General features: G+C 43.0%; 1 protein-coding gene across 3 annotated transcripts in view; it reads left to right on the plus strand.

The window, feature by feature from the left end:
• The window catches only part of LOC133443725 (complement C3-like), a 47,818-nt gene extending 30,379 nt beyond the window's left edge, over positions 1 to 17,439 (plus strand). The window contains exons 31-43 of one of the 3 annotated variants that reach the window (XM_061720915.1): positions 1,016 to 1,093; positions 1,196 to 1,351; positions 1,798 to 1,860; positions 3,539 to 3,620; positions 3,757 to 3,805; positions 4,902 to 4,992; positions 5,116 to 5,205; positions 12,634 to 12,736; positions 12,971 to 13,060; positions 14,296 to 14,388; positions 14,520 to 14,603; positions 14,909 to 15,047; positions 15,492 to 17,439. In XM_061720915.1, coding sequence (XP_061576899.1) covers positions 1,016 to 1,093; positions 1,196 to 1,351; positions 1,798 to 1,860; positions 3,539 to 3,620; positions 3,757 to 3,805; positions 4,902 to 4,992; positions 5,116 to 5,205; positions 12,634 to 12,736; positions 12,971 to 13,060; positions 14,296 to 14,388; positions 14,520 to 14,603; positions 14,909 to 15,047; positions 15,492 to 15,633 — 1,260 coding nt within the window. In that variant the 3' untranslated portion in view covers positions 15,634 to 17,439. Of the gene's footprint in view, positions 1 to 1,015; positions 1,094 to 1,195; positions 1,352 to 1,797; positions 1,861 to 3,538; positions 3,621 to 3,756; positions 3,806 to 4,901; positions 4,993 to 5,115; positions 5,206 to 6,102; positions 10,950 to 12,633; positions 12,741 to 12,970; positions 13,061 to 14,295; positions 14,389 to 14,519; positions 14,604 to 14,908; positions 15,048 to 15,491 lie in introns of those variants that run through there. The other 2 variants (XM_061720932.1, XM_061720924.1) reach the window with 2 other exon arrangements.
• Positions 17,440 to 17,802: the final 363 nt, after the last annotated feature.

Consider the following 17,802-nt stretch of genomic DNA (forward strand, 5'->3'; position numbering starts at 1 on the left):
ACAGATGTAACATCCAGGTCAATAGAAAAAACCACTGGGAGATCCTCAAGTCGTATTTGTTTTTATGGAGATGATGCTCCCAAAAAATGTAAATGATGTGCTTGGGGTACTTCTGATACCAACTCCAGATATTCTGATGATGGGTAATGGAATTTATTTTATTCCCCTTCCTAAATTCAGACAAAATGGAGCTTGGATTAAGTTGCTTTTTAATGAAAGTGGTGCTTTTGTGTCTAAAACATTGTGTAAAACATCTTTGGGCAAGATTGTCTAAGTTATCAACAGTAAGGTGGGCAGGACTTTCCTAGTGACACCCCCCACCCCACACACACACACACACACACACACACACACACACACACACACACACACACACACACACACACACACACACACACACACACACACACACACGTACACATGCACATGTACACATTCTTACATTGTTTATCTTCATAGCTGGTAGCCTGCAGCTAACATCCAGAGCTATGGATGTAACCTATTTAAACATTAAAATGGTACTAACTCCGTAATGTTAGCAGAGGCAGTTTGTCAGTAGGCAAGAGTTACCCTGAAGTGGTGCAGTTGGCCTTCCTGATAAACTGTTCATTAATTCATTTCACCATCACTTTAAGTCCCTTTGGACACAAATCGTCTGCTTTTCAGTATAACAACAACGTGTATGCTATAGGCATAATCGTGTGTCATTTGAAGTGGGCTTGACTCCAGTCCATTTTTATTTAAATGACAAGGCCTTGTCTCTGACTTAAAAAAATGTGGGACTCGAGAATGGTCTCAAAATTTGATGACTCAACCATTGTATAAGGCCAGTTTCCAATAAGTAAACTGATTAAAGTAAAACATTTAATTGTATATTTCACATTCTGATTATACAGAATTTCTTTATACCTGCTAAAGAACATACACACAGTACAATACGTTCAATAAAATAGCTGAAGTACAATAAATAATATGGAGCAAAATACAGTAAGGACTTTCCTGTTTGCTCTTAAAGGCCTTTCAAGAAGCTAAACCTATTGTAAGATGGCTCAGCCGACAGCAGAAGTTGGGTGGAGGCTATGGATCAACACAGGTAAGCGATTCTCCCTGTAGATAATGTTTTGGGTGTATTTTAACACTTAAATAATATTTCGGAAAAAAATTGGAGTATAGATATTATTGTTTCCATCTCTAGGCTACTATAATGGTGTACCAGGCTGTAGCAGAGTATTGGACCAATGTGAAAGAGCCACCATATGATCTAAATGTGGATGTCATGATAGCAGGGAGGTCTCTGATGGACAAGTACAACTTAAACCATGGAAACCACTACACCACAAGAACATCCAGGGTGAGGATATAAGTAAACAAGGAGTGCTTAATTGAAATTACATTAATCGGTTGTTTTACTTGGACTTTTTATAATTAACAAATCATTACCAATTATAACATCTCATTTTAGTCTCTATTGATTAGCAATCAGTTTACATAGCAGAAGTCATTGGTCATAATCAGCCCCAGTTCTGGTTATCTGTGATGGAAATCCTGCAATAGTATTAGATGTGAAGGTAAGATTAATTATATGATATAAATGGATAGCAAGCATTTATATGCCCATCTAATTACAATAGCTGTAGGATTATAAAATGATAAGCTTTTAAGCCCCGTGTTAAGTGTATACTGTATACCTTTGCACTTTGGAGCGTCCTGTGTTTGGATTGTGCTATAAAAATAAACTTGCCTTGCTTTGCCTTTGCACATGTACCTTAATAACTATTTACCCATAAATCTCAAAAGTTCAAAGGAATAAACAAAGATGTAACAGTGAATGCCACTGGAACAGGAGAAGCAATGTTTAATGTAAGTATAACACAATTTTCAAAGCAGTTTTGTGTGATAATGTATTTGTTCTCTACAGCTGCATCTATTGTGAACGTTACATGAAGATAATGGCAATTCTCTAAAAATGTGGTGATGATTAGAAATGTACACCTCCTATTCAAAAAAAATTGTGTCTCGCTTTGTAAATTGTATTTAAAGAATGCATTGAATTGAAAATTTCATGAACTTATAGTTTTTCACAATAGAACTTATAATAGAATAGTACTATCTTATTTACTTATACGCATCTCAAAAGTTTGAACATGAGCAGGAGAAGGCTTGAAAAGTAACTTTTAATAAAAAGACATGCTGCAGGGACATCTTGCAGCTAATTTGCTTCATTGACAACCAGTCAGTGGCATGAGCAGATCAAAAAAGACTATCTGTTATTCTGTTTAGACAGATGGCAGAACCAAGTGCCAACCATCTTACTTCTGTATTGAGGCTTATGCAGAAGTAAGTTTGGTTGCCGTTCCTCCCCTTGCTGGTAGAAACTGGTTGCAAAAGCGAGTCAATCTCCATTGACTCCCATGTTAAAATGTCCAACAATAAACATATTTACAGCCTGGTTCAAAAAAACATTTTGGTCTCAATCGTTTGATTTCACACCCAGGGCAACTGCAAAAAAAAACCGAAACAAAACAAAACAAAAATATTCAGCATAGCACCCCGAAAACAAAGCTCAAGAAACAGAATTTCTGGAAAATAGACTAAAAAAAAGGAAGCATTAATATTGAAACAACATTACAGAAGCATTAAACTGAAATGTAATTGTTCACGCTAGCAATGCCTTTTTTCACTTTAAGACCTCAGAAGCAGTAATCTTATGGCCCTTTTCCACTAGTACCTACTCTGCGCGCTTCTACTCGTCACGCCCACGTCTTGGGCTTTTCCACTACGGGCCGAGACGGGTAAAGGCTGGCCAAGTAGATACTTTTTCTGTACCTATCCTGCCGAGGTTCTGAGCGTGCTGAGTCGGCCTGTATCTGACGTCATCACACCACACGCCACCGATTGGTCGGGGGGCGGGGCCATCAGACGTTTGAATCAGGAAGCGGGAATCAGCGCGAGAGCGACTCGCCGCAATTTTATTATAAAGCGCAAACGTCTGTTTGGTGATCCAACTCTGAGGTGCAGATGTTCATAAACCTGGTGGCTGACGAGAGAATTAAAAAGGGATGTAGACCGGCGATAAGGAAAGATCAGATCTACCAGGAGCTCTGTTTTCTTCTCAGCCCCTCGCGGCTCCAGCTGATTTCTCATCTGCGCCGACATGATCAAAGCGGTTGCGCAATCAGGTACGTCACAGCAGCTTCACCCCAACCTGCCCACTTCTCACCTGGCTGTGGAAAAACAAACGAGGCCAAAGCAGGTGGAGGCGGTACGAGGCGTGACGAGCCGTCCCGAGCCCGGGGCGTGCTGAGTAGGTACTAGTGGAAAAGAGCCATAAGAGTATAGTTACCCCAGTATTTGTTGTGATTGATTTGTGTTTTTAACAGTATAAATAAACAAATGTTCCTTTTTTCACACTGTTACTCATTACAGTATATGTCAAATATGTCAATTTAAGATGCATTTTTCTGTGTGTGTGTGTGTGTGTGTGTGTGTGTGTGTGTGTGTGTGTGTGTGTGTGTGTGTGTGTGTGTGTGTGAGACAGATGGTGTCACTCTATTACACACCGCCTAAAACACAGGAGAGTGACTGTGAGATGTTTGACCTGACTTTGCATCTCTCCCCTGGTAATTTGCTCCCTGCCTCCCTCTTGCTGATGGCTACTATTGTTGTCATATTTGGCATTCTTACATCGGTCTAATATTTGCTTGCTGTTCTATGAAAAAAAGTGTTAAATACTTATCAAATATTTTGCTTCTGCAGAGAAAATCGAAGAGGATGTGAAAATATACAAACTGAGAATAGATGTCTTGTAAGTATGATCAGGAAATGTACATGTTAAGTGTAATGGGACCCTGTCATTATTCTGATATCATTATTCCGTACACTCAGAAGTCCAACAAATATCCCTTGAACCACCAATCCATGAATATGACAGCCGGTTTTTCCAAATATACAAAGCCAAAACAATGCAGTGGTGCTTGGTTCCACCTTAACTCCCCACAGATTCTGACACAAATAAGAAATAAGAAAAAAGGACCCATAACCAAGCATGTTTTTAAAAGTCTTCCTGTTGCAAGTTTTGGGCTTTTAAACAATTAAACATGCCATGCATCACTCAAACTTTGTTTATATATCTGCCCACTCGCTCCCCCAAAACCCTAATCCTAACCCTAATCATTGATAAAACATAATCAAAGATTGAAAGAAATAATACCATAGAAAACATTGCTGAACACAGAAGAACCAGTGAGGGAACACTAGCACAGGGAGTTGTCTGCATTGCGGGCCGGCTGCTACACCCGGGGGCCAGGCTGCATAGTATGGGGCAACAACCGAGGAGCCATTGTAGTGATTTAAAAACTGGTGTCATGTGAGATCTGGTGACTGTGGACAGCACACCATGAAGAAGCTTTTAGAAAGAGGCTAGTTTGCAACCTAGATTAACAGTTTATTATCACTATCATTATTATTTATCCTAACTCGACTTTTTAGAAGTTAATAATAAAGCAAACCCAAATGTTACTGTTTTATTATTATTTCCATAAATCACAATGTCCATTTATTCATATTTGTGGACATACACTCACCAGCCATTTAATTAGGCGGTGAATGTTATAACACAGTATAAAGTTTAGTAGTTGTACCTAATAAAGTAGTTTGTGAGTGTAGAGACACATTAATATTCAATATTTGTACGTAGCCCCTGTAAACCTACATCTCTTGATCTGAGAGCAGTTCTACATCGTTTGTCTCAGTCTTCTCTCTCTGTCTAAATTATCATTAATTTTCTTTTCTTTTTTTAAGAGCCTTAATTTTCTGAGCTTTATGGTCAATTGTTGAAAAGTTGCTTGATGGATTTGTCATTTTTTTGAGTTTTTCTTTCTCATCTATCATTTGGTGTACAGGTTTAAGAACAAAGAACGCAGTGCATCCATGTCTATCTTAGATATTGGTTTACCAACTGGCTACGTGTTCGACAAAACTGACCTGGAAGCTGTAAGGACGGCACTCACATATATATATATATATATATATTATAAGATCCTACTTTGTAAAACAGCTCATATTTTTAAAAGCCAGTGACTTTATTGACTTTTTTTAAACCCTCTTTATGAGTAGTTGTCCAGTGGACATGCACCCCTCATTTCAAAATATGAGACGAACAAAGCTCTGTCAGAAAAAGGCTCCCTCATCATTTACTTGATAAAGGTAAGACTTTTCTTTCTTACTCCCATTCAGAAATGTAAGTGCTGACCTGCAATTTTTTCATGCAGAAATTACAGTGATTATATTTCTAAAATATGTAACGTTAAAGGTACTAATGTGTGTCAGCTAATCAGTCAACAAGGTGATGTTTTATCTTCTGACTGTCCCTGTGAACGAATTGAAGTATTTTGTCTATGTCTGGTGCAGTCGGAGTACATCAGAATAACAAATCTGGGCCAAATATTTTTGTTTTTCTTACTGTTTGTGGGCATTGGTTACTGAAAGTCCAAAAAAAAAAAAAACCTAATTGCTTTGAGCTGGTGGTGATTGATGCCTCCTCAACCAAATCTATATTGCACAGTTGAAGTTCTTTGTTCAAAATTTTACAGTGAATATTATTTTTTTTGGCATCTGCCCATTATATATTCCCATATTTCCAATTCAGAGTCACATGGGTTTGCTGGACCCTATCCAAGTTGTCTCTGGGTGAACACCGTTGGACAGGTTGCCGGTCTATCACAGGGCCAAATATGGACAAGTGACTACACGCACTTAGACCTAGGGGCCAATTTAAATTCCCAATATTGGTGTGGACTACTGTATGTAAGGAAACTGGAAGGCACACCCAAGCACAGGAAGAGCAAACCAAGGCACTGTGATCCATCTGGCTGTAAGGGTTGAAAAAGGGATCCAAGGATGCAGAGCAAAAAACAGGTCCAAGGCAAGAGGATGCAGAAAAATCCAACAAAAGGATATTTATTAGATGCTCCCAGCAAAACATGTGCTCAGGTACACAGACAACTCAAGAAAGATCACCAAGAACAGAACTGCTTAAATACCCAGTGCACAAATCACAGACAATGATGAACACCTGGTGAACCCAATTAACCCCCAATGCAGGAAGAACACCATGTGTGGGGGAGGGAGGACATCTAGTGGACCTGAGGGGAAACACAGACAAAGGTAAGTATCAAGGTGCAGACACACTGACAGATAAGGGTAAAGGTGCAGACACAGACATGGTCAGGTGTGGACCATGACAGGACCCCCCTCCTAAGGGACGGCACCCGACGTCCCACCAGACCGATCACGGCGGTCCCGGCGGAAGGCGGTGATCAGATCAGGATCCATGATGTCCCGAGTTGGACGCCAGGACCGCTCTTCAGGCCCATAGCCCTCCCAGTCGACCAAGTACTCCAGACCCCGGCCTCGACGACGGACATCCAGCAGCCGCCGGACAGTGAAGACCTCAGACCCATCAATGACACGGGGGGGAGGCGGAGGACGGGGAGCCGGGACCAGCGGACACGAAGAAACAGGCTTAACCCGGGACACATGAAATGTCGGATGGACACGCAGCGACCGGGGGAGCTGGAGACGGACTGCCGAACGGTTGATAATGGCTGCAATGGGGAAAGGCCCAATGAACTTGGCCGCCAGCTTCCGGGACTGGACCCGGAGGGGAAGGTCCCGGGTAGAGAGCCAGACCTTTTGACCCGGGCGGTAACGAGGTGCAGGAACCCGGTGTCGGTCAGCCTGGCGTTGATACCGGGAGGCGGTGCGGAGCAAGGAGGAACGGGCCTTCTTCCAGGTCTGACGACAGCGACGTACAAACGCCTGAGCTGACGGAACACTGACCTCAGCCTCCTGGTCAGGGAAGAGGGGAGGTTGAAACCCAAGGGCACACTGGAAGGGTGACAGCCCAGTAGCAGAGCAGGGAAGAGTGTTGTGAGAGTATTCCACCCACGCCAACTGCTGACTCCAGGTGGTGGGGTTGGAGGATACCAGGCAGCGTAGCGTAGTCTCCAGGTCTTGATTGACCCGCTCAGACTGGCCGTTAGACTGAGGATGAAAACCTGAAGAGAGGCTCGTGGTAGCCCCGAGGAGAGAGCAGAAGGCCCTCCAAAACTGGGACGAGAACTGTGGCCCTCGATCAGAGACCACATCGAGGGGGAGACCATGCAGGCGGAACACATGTTGAACCATAAGTTGAGCCGTCTCCTTGGCTGAAGGCAACTTGGGCAGGGGGATGAAGTGGGCCATCTTGGAAAAGCGATCAACCACAGTAAGGATGACCGTATGGCCACTAGAGAGGGGCAGACCAGTAACAAAGTCCAAAGATATATGTGACCAGGGACGATGTGGAACAGGTAGGGGCTGGAGAAGTCCCGAGGGAGCTCGGCGAGAGGTCTTGTTCTGCACACAGACCGGACAGGCAGCGACGAAGGACCGGGTGTCCCTCACCATAGACGGCCACCAGAAGCGTTGGCGTAGGAGAGACAGGGTCCGCCCAACACCAGGGTGGCAGGCAAGGCGAGACGAATGGCCCCACTGGAGGACAGCAGAGCGAGCAGGGTTGGGAACAAACAAACGCCCCGGCGGACCGGTCCCAGGGTCAGGATGGGCACGCTGAGCCTCCCGGACCACATTCTCCACAGCCCAGGAAACGGCGGCCACCACACGGGAGGGTGGTAGGATGCTCTCTGGAACATAAGTGACTTCGTCTGCACAAAACTGACGAGACAGAGCATCAGGCTTGACATTTTTGGAACCAGGACGGTATGACAAGGTAAAGTTGAAACGGGTGAAAAACAAGGCCCACCTGGCTTGACGTGAGTTGAGCCGTTTGGCTGTCCTGATGTAGGCCAGATTTTTGTGGTCGGTCCAGACCAAAAAGGGATGTTCGGCCCCTTCCAGCCAATGGCGCCACTCCTCCAATGCCAGCTTAACCGCCAGCAGCTCCCGGTTACCCACATCATAATTCCTCTCGGTGGGGAGAAGGCGGCGAGAGAAAAAGGCACAAGGATGTGTCCTCCCATCCAGGGAAGAGCGTTGGGACAGGATGGCCCCCACCCCCACGTCCGATGCATCAACCTCTACTATGAACGAGAGAGAGGGGTCAGGGTGAATCAAAATAGGAGCAGAGGTGAACCGAGCCTTAAGCAACTTAAATGCCCTATCCGCAGCAGAGGACCAGACAAAAGGCTGTGAACAAGATGTTAAAGCATTCAGGGGAGCAGCCAGGGTGCTGTAACTGCGGATGAACCGGCGATAGTAGTTAGCAAATCCCAAAAAGCTCTGTAGCTGCTTGCGAGTGGAGGGAATAGCCCATTCCAAGACTGCCTTCACTTTGGCAGGGTCCATCTGCACCCTCCCCTCCGATATCACATACCCTAAAAACAAAACTGTGGACACATGAAACACACATTTTTCTGCCTTCACAAAAAGATCGTTCTCCAGCAGCCTCTGAAGAACCTGGGTGACATGCTGCTCATGCTCCTGCTGGGTTTTGGAAAAAATCAAGATGTCATCAAGGTAGACAAACACAAAACGGTTCAGCATGTCTCTCAGAACGTCATTCACAAGTGCCTGGAATACCGCTGGTGCATTGGTGAGCCCAAACGGCATCACCAGGTACTCATAATGGCCACTGGGGGTGTTAAAGGCAGTCTTCCATTCATCCCCCCTCCTTATACGAACCAGGTGGTAGGCGTTGCGGAGATCGAGTTTGGTAAAGATGGAAGCACCCTGGAGAGACTCAAACGCCGTGGAGATGAGAGGAAGGGGGTACCGGTTTTTAATGGTGATGTCGTTAAGACCCCGGTAGTCGATGCATGGACGGAGGGATTTGTCTTTCTTGGCCACAAAGAAAAAACCAGCTCCTGCTGGAGACGTGGATGGACGTATAAGACCTGCAGTCAGGGACTCTGCGATGTACTTCTCCATGGCCAGGCGCTCGGGAGCAGTCAAAGAGAAGAGACGGCCACGAGGAGGGAAGGTTCCAGGAAGCAGGTCGATGGCGCAATCATATGCACGATGAGGCGGAAGAGTGGAAGCGCGATGTTTGCTGAACACTTCCTTCACCGCCAAGTAAACAGAGGGAACAGAAGACAGATCAGGGAACTCGCCAGGGGCCTTGGGGTCAGGCCGGGGAGGAGGGGGGACTACAGCTGATCTCAGACAGTTCTGATGGCACGAGGAGCTCCAGCGGGTCACCGACCCGGAGGACCAGTTGATGACCGGATTGTGCTTCTCTAGCCAGGGCAGGCCTAGCACAAGCGCTGTGACTGGCGAATCCATGAGGCAGAACTGGAGTTTCTCATGGTGATTCCCAGAAACGCAGATGTTCAGGGGGACAGTCCGGTGGGTAATGGTGCCTAACGGCCTTCCGTCCAGGGCACAGACCTCCAGAGGAGGCTCGGTGGGAACAGTGTCTATGCTCAGCTGACGCACCAGGGCAGAGTCAATGAAGCACTCGTCAGCTCCCGAATCCACGAAAGCATGTAATGACTGGGGCTGAGACTGCCAGGTTAGGGTGACGGGAAGGTGGGAGCGAAGGCGATGGGGAACGATCCGGGATTGGCTCAGCAGTATTCTCCCCCCTACTGATGAGCCAGCTCTTTTACTGGACAGGAAGATGCCATGTGACCAGGCTGGCCACAGTAGAAGCAGCAGTTCATTCTGGTGCGGCGTTCTCTCTCCTCCTTAGAGAGCTTGGCACGGCCCAGCTGCATGGGCTCAACAGAGGTAACAGGTGAGTCAACAGCCATTGCCTGGGTGGAAGGGGTAGGCGGAACAGAAGGTCTCTGTCCAAACTCATGAACCCTCGGCATCCAGAAGTTCCCAGTGGAACGAGCCTTAGCCCGGTCACGACCGCGGTCCCGCAGCCGGTTGTCGATGCGGATGGCTAGGTCGATAAATTCGTCAAAATCCTGAGGAATGTCTCTAGCAGCCAGTTCATCCTTGAGACCGTCTGTGAGGCCCTCCAGAAACAGGGCTATCAGGGGCTCCGCACTCCAGCCAACTTCAGTAGCAAGGGTGCGGAAGTCAATGGCGTAGTCAGCCACACTGCGTGCCCCCTGGCGGATGGTAGTCAGTCTCTTGGCTGCCCCACGACCAGTGACTGGGTTATCAAAAATTTTCTTCATCTCTGCCATGAACATCCTGATATCGGAACAAAAATCGCTGTCCTGTTCCCAGGCCATTGACGCCCAGGAGAGAGCACGTCCCGTCAGGAGGCTGATGATGAAGGCCACCTTGGCGCGGTCAGTGGGAAAACACGCCCTCTGCAGTTCAAAAGCCAAGGTGCATTGGGTGAGGAAGCCCTGGCACTTCCCCGGATTACCGTCATAACGCTCCGGGGGTGGCAGGCGAACCTCCCTCAGTCCTGGGGCGGCCGGAATGGAAGAAGCCCCAGGATCCCCCCAGTGGTCAGTAGTGGTGGTGGGAGGGGAAATGGGCTGGTTATGGTGCCGCTCGACCGCCGTGGTGAGTGCCCCCATCTGTTGACTTAGCCGCTGCACTGCAGAACCGATGGCCTGGAGGTCCTGGGAGTTCTGGCCTACCAGGGCTCCCTGGTTAGTCAGCGCAGTGCGGAGCAGGGGAACTTCCGCTGCAACAGCATTCAGTCTGTCCAACTCTGCTGGATCCATGTTTTAGTGCTTGAGTTGTTCTGTAAGGGTTGAAAAAGGGATCCAAGGATGCAGAGCAAAAAACAGGTCCAAGGCAAGAGGATGCAGAAAAATCCAACAAAAGGATATTTATTAGATGCTCCCAGCAAAACATGTGCTCAGGTACACAGACAACTCAAGAAAGATCACCAAGAACAGAACTGCTTAAATACCCAGTGCACAAATCACAGACAATGATGAACACCTGGTGAACCCAATTAACCCCCAATGCAGGAAGAACACCATGTGTGGGGGAGGGAGGACATCTAGTGGACCTGAGGGGAAACACAGACAAAGGTAAGTATCAAGGTGCAGACACACTGACAGATAAGGGTAAAGGTGCAGACACAGACATGGTCAGGTGTGGACCATGACACTGGCAAGAATCCTGTTTATGCCTTTAGATTCTGTTTCAGATTCTATTTGTTTGCTTTCCAAGATTTAGTTGAGAATTGCAGTGAATAGCAATGTTTAAAATGTAGAGATACAATTAAAGTGTTTCACCTCAATTAGCACAAAGATTGGAGAACAAGGGGAAATAAGGGAAATCATTAGGTTGCCTCAATAAATTATTTTCAATAACAGCTTCACTGACATCTCCAGTGAGTTATGTTGCTCAGACGTAGACGTAAGAGCAATATAAATCTGCTCTAACATTTAAAAACAAACCATATAAGGTTGGATAATTGATCCAAATCTGCCCTTCGGTTTGGCTTTTTATTGTTGCTGAATGCAGCATTTCCAGTTCGAATGTGAGCAAGCAAATGCAGGCTCATGACTTAAGTTGAATGCACTGACAGCGACATGTTCTTTTACTCGTAAAGCTAAAATACGCTTGGTCGGGAAAAGATATAGAAAGGAAGCTATTAAGTTTTATTTCCTCTGATTTTTTATGTTGGTGCAGTGCATTAAAGTATCTGAAGAGATGTAAAACAAGTTTTTAGATTTGTGATCATCAGCAATGCTCATAGCTCATATTGAAAGGCACCACACAGGTACATTTTTACACTTAATGACGATTGATGTTTTGGAAATAAACCAATATAACAAAACCATTGCTCTTGAGTAAAAATTTATAAATGCACCTTTGATTGACATTTAATACAAAGGTGCTAGTCACTGCAAGTCTATGATAAATTTGGGATTATATACTAAACTGATGTGTTGATTTAGTGCACACATTTGTGCATTTAGCCCCGAAGATGCAACATAATATGGTGTAGAAAAGTTGCACCATCAATTTTTGTGTTAGTAGTGGAGCATTATAAAATGTTAGACATTTTTAGAAAATGCCAAACTCAAAATTTAAAGAAATGTCTTTAAATCCGTTGTTTCCTTTTTATATTTAAGTTTTACAGCCAATGGATGAGACTGACTTGTTGTTGGAACTAGACCCTAGTGGTAATTCCTGGAACTGCACGTTCTTGGACTTCTGCATTTATGGCTCTAAAAGTAGTTAAAAAAAAAACCTGGTTAGACTTCACATTTTAAAAAGAAGGTGTTTGTCTTTGCTGTATTTGTCAGTTGATTGAGTAGGTTTAAAATCTCTGAATGTGATCAGGTATCAGGTTGATTAAGTTGCATGCTCTAGATGTGAATCCCTGCATTGAATCCTGCCGTCTGGGATTACTTGTTCCTCTAAACAAACGCTCAAAAAAAGAAAAAAGGAAAAGAACCCAAATATAAAAAAAATATCACTTAAAATTTAGCGTGACAGATCAGACCCTGATCTTGAAAGATGCAGGTCAGAAAACGATCCATAGGGCCTCCCCACCCATGGTGCGGCACAAACGGTTACCAACTGCATTTGCATGCAGTTGGTTAGCGCTATGACCAATCACAGCAATTTTAGTTTCAGCTTGTACATTGTCGCTGTTGACAGTACATTAATTTGAAATGTGGCTTCTCTAGAGTCCAACAGAGTGGTTCTCACAAAACATGGCCTCGACGTGTATATTTAACTGAAGTATCATCTCCACAGGTTTCTAATAAACACCCAGAGGAGATCTCTTTCAGGATCCATCAGGAGTTCAAAGTGGGTGTCTTGCAACCAGCCGCTGTGTCAGTCTATGAATACTATGACAGTAAGTCCTTCAATGTTGCATGATTGATTCTTGACACATACTTTTTGATGGAGGTCGAAGAGGCTGGTCTGAGGTTGTATATTTTGAAAAGGTATCTTGTTCTTGCAAAATGGACTGGCATCACCTACCATGGCTACTGGCAACTACTTACTTTAAGAGATCTGATGAAAATGTATACAGGTTATGCTCTATAGGCCACTGAGTTTTACATAAAGCCTTTCTTTCTTTTTACAGGGAAACATTGTGTGAAATTTTATCGCCCTGAAAGACAAAGTGGAGAGCTGCTGAGGCTTTGTAGAGAAGATGAATGTGTATGCGCCGAAGGTAAAATAACGAGTGATTTGTTTGTTTTTTCTAAGCATGACATAATCAGATAACATGGGACTGAAAACAAAACGTGAAAACAAAAGTCACCTGAAGATGTCAGTGTTATTATGATAAAACGTGGCTGTACAACATACAGCGGCTGCATTACCTTTAAAGGTGGACAGTGGGTTATCACAGTTTCATAAAGAAAATAAGGCTGTAGATGGACCGCACTGAAGGATCCAGCATACGTTAAGCCTGGACGGATTGATTGGTGCATTGAGATAAACCACTGAGTTGGACAGGAATGTAACTGTATGGACTGTATGGACTGTATGGACTATTAAACGTATGAATGTGTGATTATAACAGTACATATGTATGAAAGTGTGTATCTACACTGTTGCCCATTAAGTTGGAATAAAACATTTTTGTTTCTTCTCTTGAAATTATTGTAAATAAAAAGAGGAATGTTTCAACAACATTATTCCAACTTCATGAACAACAGTGTATGCACATATGTCTGTATATATGCATGAGTATGTAGAAATGAAGAGAACTAAATCGCTTTGTAGCATGGTGGTAGGAACAGTCATCTCATCCTGAAAATAAGACAGAGGAGATGATTGTGGATTTTAAAAGGAGCAGGAAATGAGTCAAAAAATATTTTCATCATGGTATGGAGGTGATGGAGGAGTAAAAATACCTGCGACACCGATGCTATACAAGAGAAAAAGCAGAAGGAATCAGGGGCCCCTCAGTGTGTGCAGCAAGATGCTGTGTAGATCATCTGTGTTCAAAAGTGTGATCTCACCTATAGTCACCTGTTGGGGTGACAGTATCGGACCCAATGATTAGAAAAAAAAAAAAAAGAAGAAGAAACTCAATTGGACCCAGTATGAACCTTCCAGACCCCTCGGTCATCTGGATATGTTTTTTTTATCAGTTCCCAGAGTCAGAACCAGACATGGAGAAGCTGCGTTCAGCTTCTATGCTCCACATGTCTGGAACAAACTCCCAGAAAGCCTCAGGTCAGCTGAAACACCTGTTCTCAGCTGCATTTGAATAAATTATATCTCACCTCGTTGTTGAATTGTGCTAAAAATGAACTTTCCTTGTTTATAGATAGATAGATAGATAGATAGATAGATAGATCGATCTTTGTGGGTGGGTGTGTATGTACAGTATGTGTGTTTTTGTGTGTATGTTCAGCAGTTATTGGATCTGCATTTATTCTCTTTCTTTATAACCAGAGAAGTGCAGCATGCAGAAAAAGGGGAACATCGATAACGATGAACGCACTGCAAAGGCTTGTGAATCCACAGCAACAAGCAAAATAGACTTTGGTGAGAGTTTTCATTCCTTTTGTGTGTGTATGTGTGTTTGCGCATGTAGATGTGTGTATACATGAGCGTGAGAACTAGTGACATAACCTGGTGGGCTGGTGGTCAACAACTTTCAACTTCTTTCCTTTCAGTTTACAAAGTGAAAGTGGAAGGCTTTACTGATGGCCTGACCACTGATTTGTACAGCGCGCGGATATTGGAAACAATTAAAGAAGGTGGGATACATTTCTTCGTTTGTGGTGTTTTCAGGAAGGGTTATACATCTTCATTAGCCAGCAGCACATTGCCTTTCACCAATTTCATGGTGGTGGTCCATGAGAACTTTCTATCTGGATGAAGTAGTAATTTAGACTAGTAGTTTGAAATTAGTTTTGAGAGTAAAAACAATTAGGAAAACGTATACATAGTTTCATGGATAATGTGATGCTGAAACAACAATTTTACTGTTTTCAACCCGTTGTGGTGCATGTTATTTTTGTCCCCTGTATTCTCTCCTTAAAATAGATTTTTGTTATTACAGGCAGTTTTGACGTGGCTCCACGAGGTAAACAACGCATATTCCTTAGTTATCAGCACTGCAGAGATGCTCTTAATCTGACACCAAGCAAAACCTACTTGATCATGGGTCCATCCGCAGATATTTACAGAGATGGCAGCTCGTAAGTATGTTCTACTAGTGTAAAACAATAAGGCCCTCCTCCAATAGTTACGAAGGTGCGCCATTCCAGTACACTCTTCCTTCTCTGCCATGTGTTTGTAATATGTCCACAATGTAGTGTTGCATTGTCTTCTTGAGCAATGTATGACCTGGAAAATATGCCCTATAGGCTTGAGGCACCATGTTGGTCTAAACGTTGAATGTACTTTTCTGCAATAATGCAACAAACACAACAATCTTTGCATATTTGCACTATACATGCAATATGACAACCAAGAGGAAAATGTATTTCAAACGTTTTGGAAATAAGGAAATAAATCTGCATACACCAGTTTATTATGACCTACTTGGATATTTGATGTGTTCTAACGCCAACATGCCATAAAATGTAAAAACCCCCTTTACATAGAAACCAGATGCATTTTTCTTTTTCTTTTGTGCACAGATTCCAGTATGTGCTTGGTGAAAATTCTTGGATCGAGTACTGGCCCACATCTACTGAATGTCAGACTAAGGAATACGAAGCTGTCTGTATGGGCATGGAGGAACTTGTCGAGCAGCATACGGTCTTTGGATGTCAGATGTAGAGGAACAACAAAATCCCCCATTTTCATTTGTTTTATTGATTAATGATTTTGCTGTAAAAATGATTAAAGCTACACAGTAAAACTTGCCAGTGCTGATTTCAGCTGAAAGGATTGCTTTAAAGTAATGTTTTTATTGTTTGGACTAAAATGCGCAAACATAAAAAACCAGTTGTCCACAACACAGATAGTTTACTTACAACATAGGAAGACAATTATTCTAATAATACAGACACAGAATAATATATGGACTTTAAGCCTGTTTCACAACATAACAACAAATGTATAATCTTTATCATCTTAAATGTTTATATTGTTAACACTTAGAGCCATGAATGGAGTATTATCAACTTGAAATGGTATTTAATTTCACCTGGAGACCAGTGGCGGCTGGTGATAAAAAATTTGGGGGGGGCGCACTGGCGAGTGGGGATTACAACACAACTATAAACTCTACTTACATACATACATTTTTTTGTTATTTTTTATTACATATCACTACATATACTACATATACATATACATGTAGCATATTTTACATAAACATATTTTAAAATTTTCAAGTAACAAAATAACATATTTGAACCATTTTTCAGATTTTTTCAGTTATTATATAGAGATATTGACAGATATTGTCTGAAAAATGGTTCAAAGATGTTATTTTGTTATTTGAAAAATTTTAAATTAGTTTTCTTGATGAGAAAATATGTTTCTCTATTTTTCTTATTTTTGTGAGGGGGGATATATATTGTTTTTCGGCACTACCTTGTTCTCTATAGCTGATATAACGTGAATTACTCCTATGTGGGATCAATAAAGTTCTTATTTTTGCCATTTCAGAAAATTAAATATATTATATTTGGTGCCTAACTATTTCCCAAGTATATTAGTGCGTGTGTGAATGAATAAATGAGACGTAAAATGTACATTTCTTTGTAGAAAGGCGCTTTATGAAAATAAGTCCATTTACTATTAGTTTACAGCGCAGTCTTGCCACATCCAATATGGCAGCGACGTTGACGTATCGCAGCAGCTCCATGGGGCGGATATGGATACATGTCTATGGCTGTGACTCCGTTTGTATGCGAGTGACAGATGCAGTCGCGCGTCTACACTGTCAGGGGTGTGACTTTGATTGACAGCTCATGAATCAATCAGATTGGATGAAGAATGACAGAAAACACGCTGATTGGCCACGGGCGCAGAGAGCTGCGCCCGGAGGAGAATCGTTGAGTAACCAATTAGAGACCAGCATGAAATCACATGGAAGAAAAGTTTAAGAACATGCAATACACACTCATTTGGCCGGCGCCCCTCGCCATTGAAACCTATGTATTTCGGTCTGCACAAAAAACATCTCTGAATAAACCCAGTATAGGATGGGAAGGCTTGAAAAATTAAGTCAGACACATTTTATGAGTGCACAGATGTGATAATTACTTTTTATTACGTAATTTATGTGTACTGTGTCTATATATATATTTTTTTCCCTGTAATTTTAATGGGGGCGACGCCCTAGCGCCCCCTATTGACGAGCCGCCACTGCTGGAGACACTGGCTCTGCTGTTATCTCTCTTTTGGCTGTGTAAGAGGTAACCCTGCAGAATTACCCATAACAATGGGTGCTGCCCCAAGTAATGCTAAGCGAAAATATGGCATGGCAAGTCTGAACCAGTGTAGCTGCTTGGCACGCTGAAAGTTAAAATAACTGCAAAGGAGGAGAAGTTTGTAATTCTGTAGCTCAAGTAGACAAGATAGCTTTTGTGATTTTATTACAATCATGTTATGTGAATAAACACATCATCTATATTTTCCATGTTTTTTTGTTCTCTTTGTAGATGGCATTTCCAACACAAACAATATTGTAAAAAACTTGCCCTAGAAGAAAAAATTGTGATACATTTGAAACACATCACCAATAAGTACCAATTCGGTACCTGGACAGAAATCGATAAAGGTTGCTTTAAGGTTTAGATTATTATAAAGAAATCCTAGAATTTAGGAGCTTACACACTCTCAAGTTCAGTGGTTGTAATTACCTCCATCTACATGACAGTTGACCAATATTACTGTCATCAACAGTGATGGGCAGAAACGCGTTAGAAGTAACGCGTTACTGTAATCCGATTACTTTTTTCAAGTAACAAGTAAAGTAAGGGATTACAATTGCAA

Source organism: Cololabis saira, chromosome 1 (genome assembly GCF_033807715.1).
Source record: "Cololabis saira isolate AMF1-May2022 chromosome 1, fColSai1.1, whole genome shotgun sequence".
In the NCBI taxonomy this organism is placed as follows: domain Eukaryota; kingdom Metazoa; phylum Chordata; class Actinopteri; order Beloniformes; family Belonidae; genus Cololabis; species Cololabis saira.